This window comes from Leuciscus leuciscus, assembly GCF_965113295.1.
Source record: "Leuciscus leuciscus genome assembly, chromosome: 21".
NCBI lineage: Eukaryota > Metazoa > Chordata > Actinopteri > Cypriniformes > Leuciscidae > Leuciscus > Leuciscus leuciscus.
Genome location: NC_138745.1, coordinates 28940641 through 28954781, shown reverse-complemented (window position 1 = coordinate 28954781; position 14141 = coordinate 28940641). Strand labels below are relative to the sequence as shown.

Below are 14141 nucleotides of genomic sequence, written 5' to 3'. Positions count from 1 at the left end.
GGCTCACCTGTATTCTGCACTGCATTCAGGTAGCTGTCATCACCATTCACCTACAGAGAGGGAAAAGAAAACTGAGTTCAAATGTAGAAAGCTGACAGAATTATGAATTGATTTGTTCGGTACACTAAAGTGTCTGTTTTTCTAGAAAAGTGAAGTTTTATCTTCTAAGACGTGACACACATTCGAACAGCGGTGCATTCCGTTTCTGCCTGGCTCAGAGGGAGCTGTGAGAGACACTCCTGACAAGGAACGAAGATAATATCTGTTAATATTTTAACTGACATTTTATTTCTGCGTTTTCTCGTTCTGCACTGCGACTGAAGAGCAATTAGGAGATGAGTTATCATCTTAATCTTTAAAGGTAACAGCTGTCTTACAATGGAAGAGAATACTGGGTAAATGCAAAAAATGGCCCTTCCACACTATATATAAGTGGTTTTAATACGAAAATAATCTTAGCATGTTTTTCACTAAACGCAAAACTGATATTTGATAATGTTCATTTATATTTTTATTAAATATGTGATAAACAGCAACATGTACATTTCCTTTAAATTATTTGATCATTTAAAAAAAAAAATGCCACCATATGGTGCAAATTAATGCATTTTGAATGAATGAATAACAACAGGATTTTTACTGGGTTCATGGAAATGAATCGAACATACCGACTCAAGCTAATACAAATCAGAAATGCTATTAAAACATCTACTCTCATCATGAGTCATGAGACAAAGAAGAATCATGAAACTAGAGTCTGATGATACACTCTTTAAAACCAAAAAAAAAAAAAAAAAAAAAGCACATTAAAATCTTCACAATATTATTTTAACATTATTTATTGTGAATATATGGTAAATACTTAATTGCCTAGCCCTTCTACTAACAGTTTCACGAAGACTTAAGATGACTCTGCAACAATATGCTTTAATTGTCCTGATTTACATTAACTCCTCAATATTCAGTTGAACACCAAACTGCAGTGATCAAATCTGGCACTGGGTTTTCAAACCATTCATCTCAAATTTGGGCAGCTGTCAAGGTTGAGTACACCCTAGAAATCTGAGGATTGCTGATAGAGCATCATTGTGGCAGCAAGAAGGAACTAAAGCTGCTTCTGTGACTTGAAATGCAATGAGAGATTTCAGTGAAGCAGGAAAACAGCTATAAAGGGATGAGTTTTCCAGAACCAATTGGGCTCTGTTCTCCCGACTGATTTCCCACTGAGGACCAGAAACCATGCAGCTTGTAATCCTAAATTTGACCTAGCATTCATCACTGACCCTTAAGAATATTTCAAGTAAACATCTCTTTTATGTGTACCAGTCCTTCATAAAAAATATATAAAGGAATCGTTCACCTAAAAATAACAATTCTGTCATCATTTACTCACCCTCATGTCTTTCAAAACCAGTATGATTTTCTTTTATCCGAGTACACAAAAGGAGTTATTTATAGCAGAAAGTCCAAGCTGCCTTTTTTATACATAATGACAATAAATGATGGTTCCCAAGCAATAATCTCAATGCAAGATTTTCAGTGACTTAAATTCCTGTCCAGTTCTCACACAAAGCTATAAAATGGCTTCAGAAGTCTTACATAGAATAAACAGCATGAGTCATGGACCACTTTTATGATGCTTTTTTGAGCTCGAAAGCCCTTTAGTTGCATGGAAGAGAGCAGAACAGTCATTCTGTTAAACTTGTGTGTTCCATTCAGGTTTAGAAAGACATGAGGGTGAGTAAATAATAAATTTAAAAAATCTTTTTCGAAAGAAACCATTCCTTTGAAACCCTTTTGCTTCTATGCTGCACTGCACAGTCATTTTAACACGACTGTAGATGAAAACATGGTATTGATTTACTTCATTAATTTACGACCAATAAACTGATCTGGGGGTTTAGCACCACCAGCGGGGATAATTGCATTATAGATAACAAGCTCCAGTTATGCACCCTAATATTTATGCTCATATCATCACACTCCGGTCAGTTACGGCCATAATTGCATCTGTCATTCTCATTCCACAGCAGCAACTGAGGCCAGACTGACACTGGCCTTGATTATGTTCCTTTCCCTGAAATAGCAAAACACACATCAAAAAGCCCTTGATTTAAGCAGCATCTAGGTTTTTTCGATCTCAAATTACACTTATACAAGGAACAGAATGTGGTAATGGAGTATAACACAGATGTGTGAACATATGACCAGGTGTGTCTTACCGACAGCTGCAAACAGAGGAAGGCACACAACAACCTTGATGTCTAGCATATAGCACTGATCCAGTGTGCTGCTGCTCTGTATCTCAGCTGTCTAATTGCAGATGCACATTTTAAAATGCATGCAGATATATATAGGCCTAATCAATCCGGTGTATTACACCATCTCAGGAGCAAAGCCTTTCAACTGATTCGTTGGTGCTGTAAAATTTTCATAATCAAGAGGAGCATAAAGTCTCTAATGGAGCACGGCAGTCATATTACTCATTAATTCCTTCCCATAGTGCTGTTGTTTCACCGCCCAAACAGATGTTAAGATAGTCCAGCTCTGTAGTGAATGTGAACTGAGATGAAGGAACAATTATCTAGCTGTTGAATAACACTGATGCCTATTTCTTTCTTATGCTGAAAAAAAAAAATGAAAAAAGAAACACAAGGCATTTAGGAATGGTTTTGCAGATGTTAATAAAAAAATTTAATAAAATAAAAAGTATTGTTCAAAGCATTCTGTCTAATCTTTCACAACTGGATGTTTCTTTGTCTTCTGTGCTGAGCTGAGTTTTGAGACTCCTATGTGTAGATATTGCTCTACAGCTAAAAAAAAATCGGCCATTCTTTTCAAACAATTTTTATACTGAATTCTTGAAATTAAATGTAATGAAACCATTACGTGTGTCGGTCAATCATTTTTGTTCTAGCACACTCATCAAACTCATTAGTCTTACAGAAGAATGTGGGTCAATGTGCTGTTTTTTTATTAAAAAAATTCACGGAATCATTGTGATTTGCAAGCACTGGTCTTTATGCATTTAATAAAGAAAACAAAAAACAAAAATTATAACTGAATTAAAACGTCTAATTATTCTCCATGTATACGGTGTATCGTTTCAGCGATATTTCCTCCCTAAAGCATGTCAGATCCTCTATTAGAGAAAGGTGGCTTTGCTTGAATCCATTAAACAGCATGTGAGTGCTTTATTGCACAATGACAAATATTAAATGCTGAACTAGATTTGACCAAAAAAGGTACACTTTGAAATCATGCTGCATTAATGTTACCGGCTCAATACAGATAAGAACACGCAAAAAGCAAACATTGTCTTAGCAAATGGAATAAAGCTATTTAGGCTTTTGTCCCAAGCTATATTACTGAACAGCCCTAAAGGCGCATCTTACCTCCAGAAAGACTGCAAACACCCCGAGCAGCGCGAGCATCCTCCACACTCTTGGACCCATCCCTATCTGCGGCTGTGGGTCAGTGTCATTGTACGGTGTTAGAAGCCACCTCCGGAGCAGGGTGTACTCGCGAATGAGCGCTGTTCAAACGGTCTGAATGGCACAACTGCGCGGATGCCGTTTAAGAGCGTTGGTTTCCACGGTGAGTGATGCGATGCTCCGTGCCCCGCCGTAGGTTGATACGTGATGTCTAATCGGTGTTGTGGAGTAGCCTAGTGTCACAGACGCACACACCCCTCGTAGCGACCCACGCGCAGCCCTACGTCTCCAAGCGCTCACGCACCACGCGCGCGCCGCACTGATGAACCAGCAGCCAACAAACTGGGCGTCACTGCTGCCTTAGTGCAAACCTGGCAACACAATCATAATAATGATAATTAACAAATAACAAGTGAAAGCAATTTGTGAGATATGTGCCTAAATGAACAATTAAAATACTGCTCATAACTCTGTGTTAAATATAGCCTACAGCTATAAATAAATAAATACATTTTGTTTAGTTAGGCTATGCTATTCAATTCTTCTACAAAATAGGTATAGACCTAGAAAATAAATTATGAAGTAGGCCTAGTTCACAATGTGTAAAACTCAAAACGGTGGTTATTAGGCCTAACTCTGGTGCCACACAACAGTGTTGTGAGGAATAGGAAATAAGTCATTATTGATTTTTATACAATGTTGAGTGAGTTGAACTTTAGAACCGAGTCAGTCTGAGTTGTGAGCGAATCATGCAGATCGATTTTGTGAATCGGATCAACTGATTCATTGAAAAGATCCGATTCAAACGAATTGGTACTTCTCTCAAAGGCATGCGTCTGAAATCGCATTAACTACTATATAGTAGACGAAAAACAGTATGCGACAAAACAAAAGTATGTCCGAATTCATCGTACTCATAAAAGTGTAGGCAAAAAGCACCCCGATGACCTTCTTCTGGTGAGATTCTGAAGTGTGCATATGATGGACACTTTACTGTCCCATGAGGCCATGGGAGAGGATTTATGAATGGCAGTGAAGCAATGCAACTGACGCTGGTTGGTTATGTGATACTGACAACATGGCGAAAGTAGTAGGCCTATGTCCAGATTACTTTCATACTACGCACACTCATACTATATAGAACATACATTTTTTAGCGTGCGTATGAAGTAATTACTTATTCAAAATAAGTACCTACTCAAGAGAGTATGCGATTTCGGACGCAGCCGTCATCTCCCTGTCATGTTCCAATGAGAGCAAAGCTGGATGTTAAACTTTTTAGAGAGAATGACAACTTAAATTTAAACTTATAAAAAGCCTATAAGATGTGTCATTTTACTCGGTTTGCTGTTCACAGAGCCTAAGGATGTCACAGAGAGAAGTGTGATTTCTCATAACGCATAGGACCTATCAGGTACTAGGGACATTTTTTGTGTTAAAATAACACTTAAGTTACAGCATCTTTAAATAACTACTCCTTCAGGTAAACAGGATGACTGACAAAAATTTTTATTCACCATGCTGACCAGAAGAGAATTAGAGTTTTTATGCAAAGAGTTTGTGTCCCACTGATGGGGGTTTTAGTCCTAAAACTTGTCTAACCACTTTAAAACAATCTCTATTGCTAAAAGTGCTATATAAATAAAGTTAAACTGAATAAAATTATTCTTTAATTAATAACCTCCAGCCAATTTGCTTTATTAAGAGATTATTTTGCATTGTTGTACGTTTACCCTCTAAATGTGCATAAACAAAGTGATTTCTCTCAACAAATGTTTGTTTTGCATGCAACAGTAGAGAGGTGACTATGAGGTCTGAATCTTCAAAAAGAAAAAGACCTGGAGGGATTTTGAATAAAAATCAGCAGAGTGAACATTATAAACTGCAGCTAAGATTTAGAGGGGAGAAAAATTAAGGCAATTATTTCTTTGTGTGGGTTTCGGATGGGAAGAACAGAATATTTTCCTCACAAATAGGCTAATCGGGATTAATGCACCCATTAGTCGAAAAAAGTTTATGGATATTTCCAGAAAACGGAACAATTTAGAAAGTTACATCTAAGCATTATTTCACATGGAAACCAAGAAAAACTATTATTCCATGGAAACCATAAAAGTCCAAGAATATTTATGAAATGCATTGATGCAATATATTAGATGAAACAGCCATGCACTCTATAGCATTTATGGGATAGCATGAGTTCAATTACTCTCTATAAAAACAAATAGAGCAGAGCATAATAGATTTAGTTGATTCATGTTTGCTCATAATAATAAAGCTATACAGCTGGGAAGCCCAGCATGAGTGACCTTCTGATACTGGCATGCAAAGTCACCCACGGAGTCTTCGCACCCACACAAGCACGCATACATTACCCTCTCAATCCTCCCTTTCTCCCGCCACACTCATGACCTGATCATTGGCACTGACATGTTTTACAGTCATGTTGTATCTCTGTGCCGCAGAGACACCTGCTACATGATGATCTGTGGTTGTAATGGGTGAAACAAGAATTTTACTGGTGCACCACTTTGATGGATGCGGTGTTGTCATGGCAACACAATGGTTAAACTGCCAGCAGTACATCCAACACTCACAGCATATTTAAGGATTTTTAAGAGACAATTGTCTTTGTGCTCTCTGAAAAAATTGGGTCATGATGGGGGAGGGGGGCGGGGGGTAGACAGAGAAAGTAATAACCTGAAAGTGGCATTGTATAGAAATGACATTTAAAAGGACAATTTTAAAAGAGATAGCATAGAAAGTACACTACTGGGCAAAACACGAGCTGCATGGTGATGCTCCAGAGTGATGTCTTCGAAAATCTGGTAATAAATATAATAATAAATGCATCTCTATACCACAGTGAAGCGTCCATTGAGGAAGAGTCATTGTGTGGGAAAACCCTTTTAGCTGCTGGTATTGGTGAGCTACTTCACTGTGAAGTTATTTAATGGTTTGGAGTAGAAGAGAATATTGCAGAATGGCTTTGCTTCCCACAATTGAAAAGCTGTTATCTAAAGAGGAATGATCAGATGTAATTTTTCAAAGAGACACTGCTCATGCCCAAATTGCAAAGACAGCCAAGAAGTAGCTTGAGAACAAGTCCATCAGGGTCATATTTTGTCCTGGTCAGAATCCAGATTTTAATATTTGGTCTCACATTAAACTCAAACTAACTGGGAGACATTTTTCAACTAAATGTTTGAAGCCATTACCATTGAGTGGAACAACTCTGACTCTTCTTCCTGTAAAAAGCTGCCTGCAAGTTTACCCACACGGTAAACAAAGGGGAAGGCTATTCTGTGCCAAGTATCTTTATCTACAATATTTGTGCAATTCTTGCTAATTGACTTGTGATTCAAATGGTTATGACCATTAAAAGACTACTAGACTACATTTCCGCCATGGCCCTTTTTTTTGGCCCATGTTTTATATTGGCAACAAATACACCAGTGAGTCATAGTGCTTTGTAAAGTCTTTCCTTTTTTACACAGCCACACAAAAATCCACATCCCCTTCACAGATTTGAGGGTTCTGTCTGTCTATCATAACTTCTTTACCCAGAGGCATCATCTCTCAGTTCCATTAACCGCCTCTACAGCAGCCAATCCACATTCAGTTGGTATGGAAACAGATGAGAAAGAAGAATGAAATAACCCTCTCTTTTTTTTCTTCTGCATATACTGTTAACAGATATTAAAGTAATAGTTCACACAAATATGAATATTTGTTGACCTTTATGTTGTGTATTGCTTCTTCCATGGAAGACGAATGGAGAAATCTGTGACAGGCGGCTGTAATGCTCCAAAATAAATCTACATAAAAGAGGTATATATGACTCAAGCACTTTATTCCAAGTCATGCACTTACTGTATATTTACATAATTGAGCCTTATTTGTCATTTTTGAAGCTTGACAGCCTATGGTCACCATCCACTTTCATTGTAAAGTAAAGAGCAGCATTAATATTTTGCTGAACATTTCCTTTAATATTCCACAGAAGAAAGTAATATTAGTTTGGAGCAACATCAGGTTGAGTGGTAACACTTTACAATAAGATTCCATATGTTAATGTTACATTAGTTAACATGAACTAACAATGAAAAATATTCTAAAGCATGTATTAATTTCAGTTAATGTTCATTTCAACATTAACATAGGACTTAAGCTAACCTGAATAAACACTGAGCACTTATATTTTATTAACACTATAAATCTTATCATGCTTCTATAGGCCTATAACTTATTAGCATAATTAAAACTTTGGTCATGATTGATTTTGTCTGATTGGTTTTAGCAAGTATAAAGGCTTTTAGTATAATTGTGTATAATTGAAAAAATATTCACCTTGGGTTGTTTACTATTTTTTATAAAGTAAATGTAAGATGTTATATTTTTAGTAGTATTACAAGATGGAAAATCAAAAGTTTTTTTTTTTTTTAAATGCGAGTATTAAACCTGATACATCAGGATATTGGGGAACCTCTATTTGTAGTACGTCCCAAATCATCATTGCATTGCATTACATTAATTTGTTCCACACAATACAAATTACAAAGGTTTGATCATAAAACTCAGCCTTTAAATATAGTCTGAATATAACATTATTTGGAAATAAAGAGTGAGAACTATTCTACTATACTATTATAAATATCTTGTCAATTTTACATTACAAGCTATCAGAATTTCATTGCACTTTTTGGCCATGTAAATATCAGCAAAATTGCATTCCTTAGTTAGGGCCAATGAATAAAATTGAGGTGTTTTTTTTTTTCTCCTCGAGTATTAACTCCATATTCCTGTCAAACTATATGAGCCATAAAAGCCTGGTGTATCAAATAGGATTCTCAACAAACAAGACATATGCAAACTTTATTTTAGATTTTCTCTAAAGGTTCAATAAACTGCAAAAAAAAAAAAAAAAAAAAAAAAAAATCAGGCTATTATGTCAGGCTATACGGGGTTAACGTTGACAAAGGTTTGATAAATAATGTAACAAACGAAACGTGCTGCTCATTATTAATTAAAGTGTTACTTGTTGAGTAAATGACAACAAAACTTTCCTTTAAAGACTAGCAGTTATTACAGCCAATGAGTTCAAGGGACAAATCACACACCACGAGTAGGTGAGAGACAGCGCTAGATATTAGATATTTGTATCAACAATTTGGCTTAATCAGACATGTCTGAACTATTATGTTATGCACCAGTTCTCTAGCATCATGGTTTGGAATTTTTTTTTTTTTTTTTTTACATAATCTGTATAGTCAATCTGTCTGTTATGTTTATCATCACATTTAGCATGTTAATTTAACTGTCATACTCACACAAAAAGAGAATGCAAACCTTGTGTGTTCTACATTTCTGAATTTCATTTCAAATTCCCAACATGATATAGACTTCCTTATTCAGTTAAATATTTATAGTTGAATGCTAAAATACTTAGACATCCTTGCTTCCTCTATCTGTATCCTTCCCTAGAGTTTGGCAGCGGGAGAACAGCAGAACGTTTAGCATTGGCTGCCGCAGGCACTCTGGATGCTGTTGTAAGATAGCGTTTGAAGTGGCACATGCTGTCGAAGATGCGAGAAGGGTTGTTCTTCTGTTAATGGAGGATCTTAACCACATTACTAATGTACCAAGCATCAATCTTGTTTCACAATAAAGAAGTTTAGAATGAGAATGAAACTGATTTGCTTCATTAAGGCAAATAACCAGCTAAATATGATTAGATAGATAGATAGATAGATAGATAGATAGATAGATAGATAGATAGATAGATAGATAGATAGATAGATAGATAGATAGATAGATAGATAGATAGATAGATAGATAGGCAACAAACATTACAAATGACTATTCAATTGCATTCATTTTCGCAGCGTATTCAAAATCTTTTTGCATCCACTCACAAGATCACCACAGAGGGCTTTTGTCTGCTGATCAAAGAAAAATAACAAACCCCTCCTCTAAAATAAGCTAAAACATCAGCTTCAAAAATGCATACAAAGTATTTCATTTGATGCATGTAAACGTGCATGATTTATAGCCGGGGCATATAAAAAGGCCAAAAGTAATGAGTCCTGGCAGACCTTTGATTTATATGTCAATCTGACCTGACACGCCTGATGCAGAGGTTGCTGAAGGAGGAGATATTTGTGCTTTTCCAGCACATATTACATCCGTCTCTCCATCTCTGGTCCCCTTGCGCCTCCTGTGCTGACACTTCATTTGTGACCAATTGATAATGGGCAGATACATGAATTCTTTGTGTCAGGAGGCAACAACAGAAAATGGAGAGACATCGCCTCTCTTCCCATGGAAACATCTCTAAACAAATACTCTCATTAATAGCTCCCCAGTCTCCTAAATCTCTCTTCCACTAGCAAGATTATCAAGATAATGGGTTTGGCTTTAATAATTAGCACTTAAGACTAATTGTCCAACTAGCTGAAAAAGCAAATAAACATTGCAGCTTTGGGATGGGCAGCATCTAATGAGATCATTAGAGATGGTGAAATAAAGCCATTTGAGAAGAAATACTGCCATCTAATGCAGAAAAGAAGTAGTGAACTGTATACAAAATAACATATACAGTGACCAAGAATGAGTTTCTTTGGTAAAGTTCCTATTACATTTAAGAAAACCAAGCTGTGATCGATACACAGCAGTGCAAAGAAGCGACCTATTATTTAAACATGGCAACTCATTTAATGTTTTTTACTGTTTAATGAAAAGTATCCTTGACTTGATCGTATTTCATCACTTCTGTATATTAAATTTACACCAATTCAAATGCACTGCTTGCTTTTGTCAAAAACATTATGTGACAAACAGGGAGACACCTGGAAGCATTGTTCACGTCCTACCCATTAGACTGTGGTCCTACCATTCTAAGCTCCGGATATTCCGCCTCTTTTCTCTGACGTAACATGACTTACAGAGGTCTCCACGAATAAGCGCTTCCAGAGAACATGATTGACAGGAACATTGGCCAATGAGCGTACGACCTTTGGCAGCTATGGCGCCTGTGCCCCGTCTGCTGATTTGCAACCCGCCGAAATAGGATCGGTGAAGAAGGAGATCTTCGAGCGGTTCGCCATGGACTGTTCTAGGATCAGTAAGGTTTAAATACGACTCTAACCATTGAGCGGTAAGTAAGAATGCTGTCGGTAACTTGTGTCTGATTCAAGGTTAGCGTTCGTAACCAGAACAGTCCGAATAAAACGGTGGTTTGGACGCTTTTGAGAACATGAATACGGTGGAATATCAAGTTTCAAACATGATGGTGGCTTTGGCCTGTCCTACTGTTGATCAAAACAAGTAGATTATCATTCCTCTCAAAGTCAACACTGACTTATGCAGGCTTTATGTGTATAAGCTTTCTCTTTATGTGAAGTAAACGCTACATTAAATCACATACTCATGCTTTATCAAATGCATGTGTTGCAGCCCAGTTTTATTTACCGGTTAGTTTTAATGTTCAATACTCAAGAGTGTGTGGAAAAGACATACCGCCGCGCGCTCACAAGCACGCGCTTCAAAGTTCAGCCGTCTCGCGCAGAGGTGACGCTGTCAAAAAAAAAAAGAAAAAAAAAAAGTAATGTGGGTCATGTTCTCAGACTTCTCACCTGTATATTTTAAACCATCAATGTAACCGTAAGGTCATGAGAAATTATATTTGTTCGGTCTCTCTTTTTTGCAGCAAGAGTTATTGAGTAGGGAGGGACAAAGCATGGAAAATGCAAAACAAATTTTGCATCAAATTAAAGAAAATATTGAATTTGTGGACTGGAAAAAGAAACAATTCTGCATTCGTTTACTATTTACAAGATTTGGAAGGATTTAGAAACCCATATTAACATAAAAATAATTACGAATTAATTCACATTAATAAATTGATACACATAAGAAGAATTGGGCTCTTTGCAAATCAAATTTCTTACATTTGATTAAAAAATGTTTTTATACATAAACCTTTGGAACAAACTTAAAACATGTAAAAGCATTGACATTTATGTAACTTTTATAAAAATTAAAAATGTAAACATCTTGTTCTTGTGGCATTAAAAAAAAAATATTTGGCTAAATATAGAAAATCTGAATACTAACAAAAAGGCTATGAAATTGGCAAATTTATTGAAAACTGACTATTTAGTTTACTTTCCTAATACATGTTCCTACATTTTTTGCATTACATAAAATTTCATCAAAAACGAGAAACTTTGCTCCACCTCTGAAAAACTTTCCAACCCCTCTCACCATCTTTCATATACTTTTCTCAATCAAATCGATTGCTGTTAGTTAAAGTCTGCCCTTCATTTGGTCCGATTGAATATCCTATTTCACATCACATTACTTAAGACTTTTATGTTGTCCTGTTTGAAAAGTAGACATAATATATCGGTTTATTTAACCACACATTCTTAATATTTTCTTTTTTGTTAGATACAAAGTTGCATTAATAAGCTGATGATCATTGTGCTGGTGAGAGGGAAAAGATGGATCCGTCTGCAGGTATGCACATGTCCGCTGTTCCCCAGAACAGCGATATCGTCCACGTCTCTGTCAGTAACCCCATCATAACCATGTATCAGCCGCAACCTCCAAACCTCGCACAGATCATCTCACAGCACGTGGTTCCTCAAGAAGTCTCCTGTCACGCTATACCGCACACAGTCCCGTCGCACATCCACATGCCAACTCACATCCAGACTCAGTCACACATCAAGCCTGCTCCACATCTGCAGAACCCACAGCAATGCCACGTGGAAGCACAGGCTCATATTCAGACCCAAGGCCATGTGTCAACGCAAGGTCCGTCAGAAGGCCAGAGCGCCGCATCGTCTCAAGATGGTGCAGTGAACTCACTGCAGGTCCCTTTTGCAGAGGTAGCCTCCCTGCTGGACCCTAACATGAAGAGCTCAAAGGCTCGCAAGTACCAGATCCAATACGATGAGGTGAAGAGGAGATTGGAACCGCCTGAGAAGATGTCTCTCCGCTCTCTGGCTGCCTACACAAGAGTGAGTCGAGGTCCGGCTAGTAAGAAAACACTCTTAGAGTCCCTAAATGTCTTTGGACTGTCACCAAGCACCAACACAGCAGTGTCCAGTTCCTTTTCCAAACTAACTGAAGGTAAGTCTGGACCATACACTTGAAAATATGAAAATTTCCTATTCAGAATTCCTGTTGTTCCAAACCTGTATGACTTTCTTTCTTCTGCAGAACATAAAAGAAGATAGTTTTAGTGTTTTTTTGCCCATTGACTTTCATTGTATGGGCAAAAAAAATACTAAAACTATCAAAATACCGTCTTTTATGTTCCGCAGATTAAATAAGAAGTCAGACAAGTTTGGAACAATATGATGGTGAATAAATGATGACCAAATCTTCATTCCTTTTATGCACAACATGAAATGAATATAGATACTAGGCTACTAAGTGTACATAAATAGATGCATTTTAATTATTTTCAGGTGACACAGCGGCCCTTTGCAAAGACATGAAGGATTTTGCACTGCAGTATGTCGATTATGAGAATATGGCTAAACAGTTGCTACCTGAAACAAACCAGGTGCAGCACTGGTCAAAAATCATTGAAACAAGGTAAAGTACTAGTAGGCCCGCAGAAAGAACAATAAATGTTTCTGCTTTGATTCAAAAAGTTATTTTGGTTGTTTTTTACTGTTAAAACAGGAACTATCTCGAGGAGATGAGGAAGATTTTTAACGACCCCATGAATACCCGCTTGTTCTCCAATGTTACGCATGGGCTTGGTAACGGCATGATGGACGTGGCTCTCGATATCATAGATAACGTCATCGACCGACAAATCCGAATCCTATCTGGGAATACGGACCCCAAACCCGAACTTCCAGTGAGAAGGATTCGGAAACGCAACCGCAAGCCCAAAGCTGCCACGGAAGACGGCAAACCTAAAGAAAAGGGCAAAAGGGGACGTAAGAAAGGAAAACAGATGCGGCTGGATCCTGTTGTTCCTGAGGTTCAACAGTCCACAGAGATGGAGAGCAGCGTGTTAACGCTAGTCTCTGTAGGATACGAAACCATTTCCAGTGGACTCAACCCCACCAATGCAGGTCTTGCGTAACGCCCCGTGCCTGAGAGGCACACAGAGACACTGTGAATTCTGAGTGCAAAAAAAATTTCATAGAAAATGTTAGTTTTATAAATGTTACACTTCTCTGAAGACTGATTATTTTCGATTTTTCTCACTATAGTCAATCAAGAAAATATAATGGGTCTGAGAGGGTGTTCAGCAGATGTTTTGATTTATATTTTACCAATCACGTGTCGCTCTCGACCTTATGTTTTGTTGTTTGTGGTAAAAAAACAGATGTACACAGAAAATGTATGCTATTAAAGTAGCATGCAAGCATTTTTTTTTTTTTTTTTTGAGCACTATGTTGTATTTTATCTCTTAAATGTTCTTTAATTCTGTTGTACTTAATCTTACAATCTCTGAGCAATTTAGTTTGACTAAGAACATATCTTCTCTTGGACATTGTTTGATTTTCGGACTATTTATTTCCTTTTTCTGTTTGTGTCTGATCGTGTATGTGAACGACTATAGCCTGTACTCGGTAAGTTTTGCAGATTACTCATCATATGCTTGTATTAAAAGCATTACCTTTTTTAAGCAATTTGAATATTTATCACTTTTTTTTATTGCTTCGAAGAGCAAAG

General features: G+C 37.1%; 2 protein-coding genes and 1 long non-coding RNA gene across 3 annotated transcripts in view; 2 read left to right on the top strand and 1 right to left on the bottom strand.

Moving 5' to 3' along the window:
- The window catches only part of LOC309485037 (neurotrypsin), a 45238-nt gene extending 33370 nt beyond the window's left edge, over positions 1–11868 (bottom strand). Inside the window, exons 1-3 of the mRNA XM_082151618.1 lie at positions 10953–11868; positions 3396–3805; positions 8–50 (exon numbers count right to left, since the gene is read on the bottom strand). Of these exons, the coding sequence (XP_082007744.1) occupies positions 8–50; positions 3396–3455 (103 nt within the window). The 5' untranslated portion in view covers positions 3456–3805; positions 10953–11868. The remainder of the gene's footprint in view (positions 1–7; positions 51–3395; positions 3806–10952) is intronic.
- The window catches only part of LOC309485064, a 153003-nt gene that overhangs the window by 109777 nt on the left and 29085 nt on the right, over positions 1–14141 (top strand). The window lies entirely within an intron of this gene.
- Positions 10443–14098, top strand: LOC309485047 (uncharacterized protein). Its single transcript, XM_082151651.1, has 4 exons — positions 10443–10590; positions 11886–12572; positions 12914–13043; positions 13134–14098. Exons 2-4 carry the CDS (start codon positions 11939–11941, stop codon positions 13543–13545), a joined length of 1176 nt encoding a protein of 391 aa, XP_082007777.1. The 5' UTR covers positions 10443–10590; positions 11886–11938; the 3' UTR covers positions 13546–14098.

Excerpts from the sequence above, each read along its gene's own strand:
- LOC309485047 (XM_082151651.1), top strand. The coding sequence starts at position 11,939 with ATGGATCCGTCTGCAGGTATGCACATGTCCGCTGTTCCCCAGAACAGC. Across the intron at positions 12,573-12,913 it reads CTTTTCCAAACTAACTGAAG|GTGACACAGCGGCCCTTTGC; the intron begins GTAAGTCTGGAC and ends AATTATTTTCAG. Across the intron at positions 13,044-13,133 it reads TCAAAAATCATTGAAACAAG|GAACTATCTCGAGGAGATGA; the intron begins GTAAAGTACTAG and ends CTGTTAAAACAG.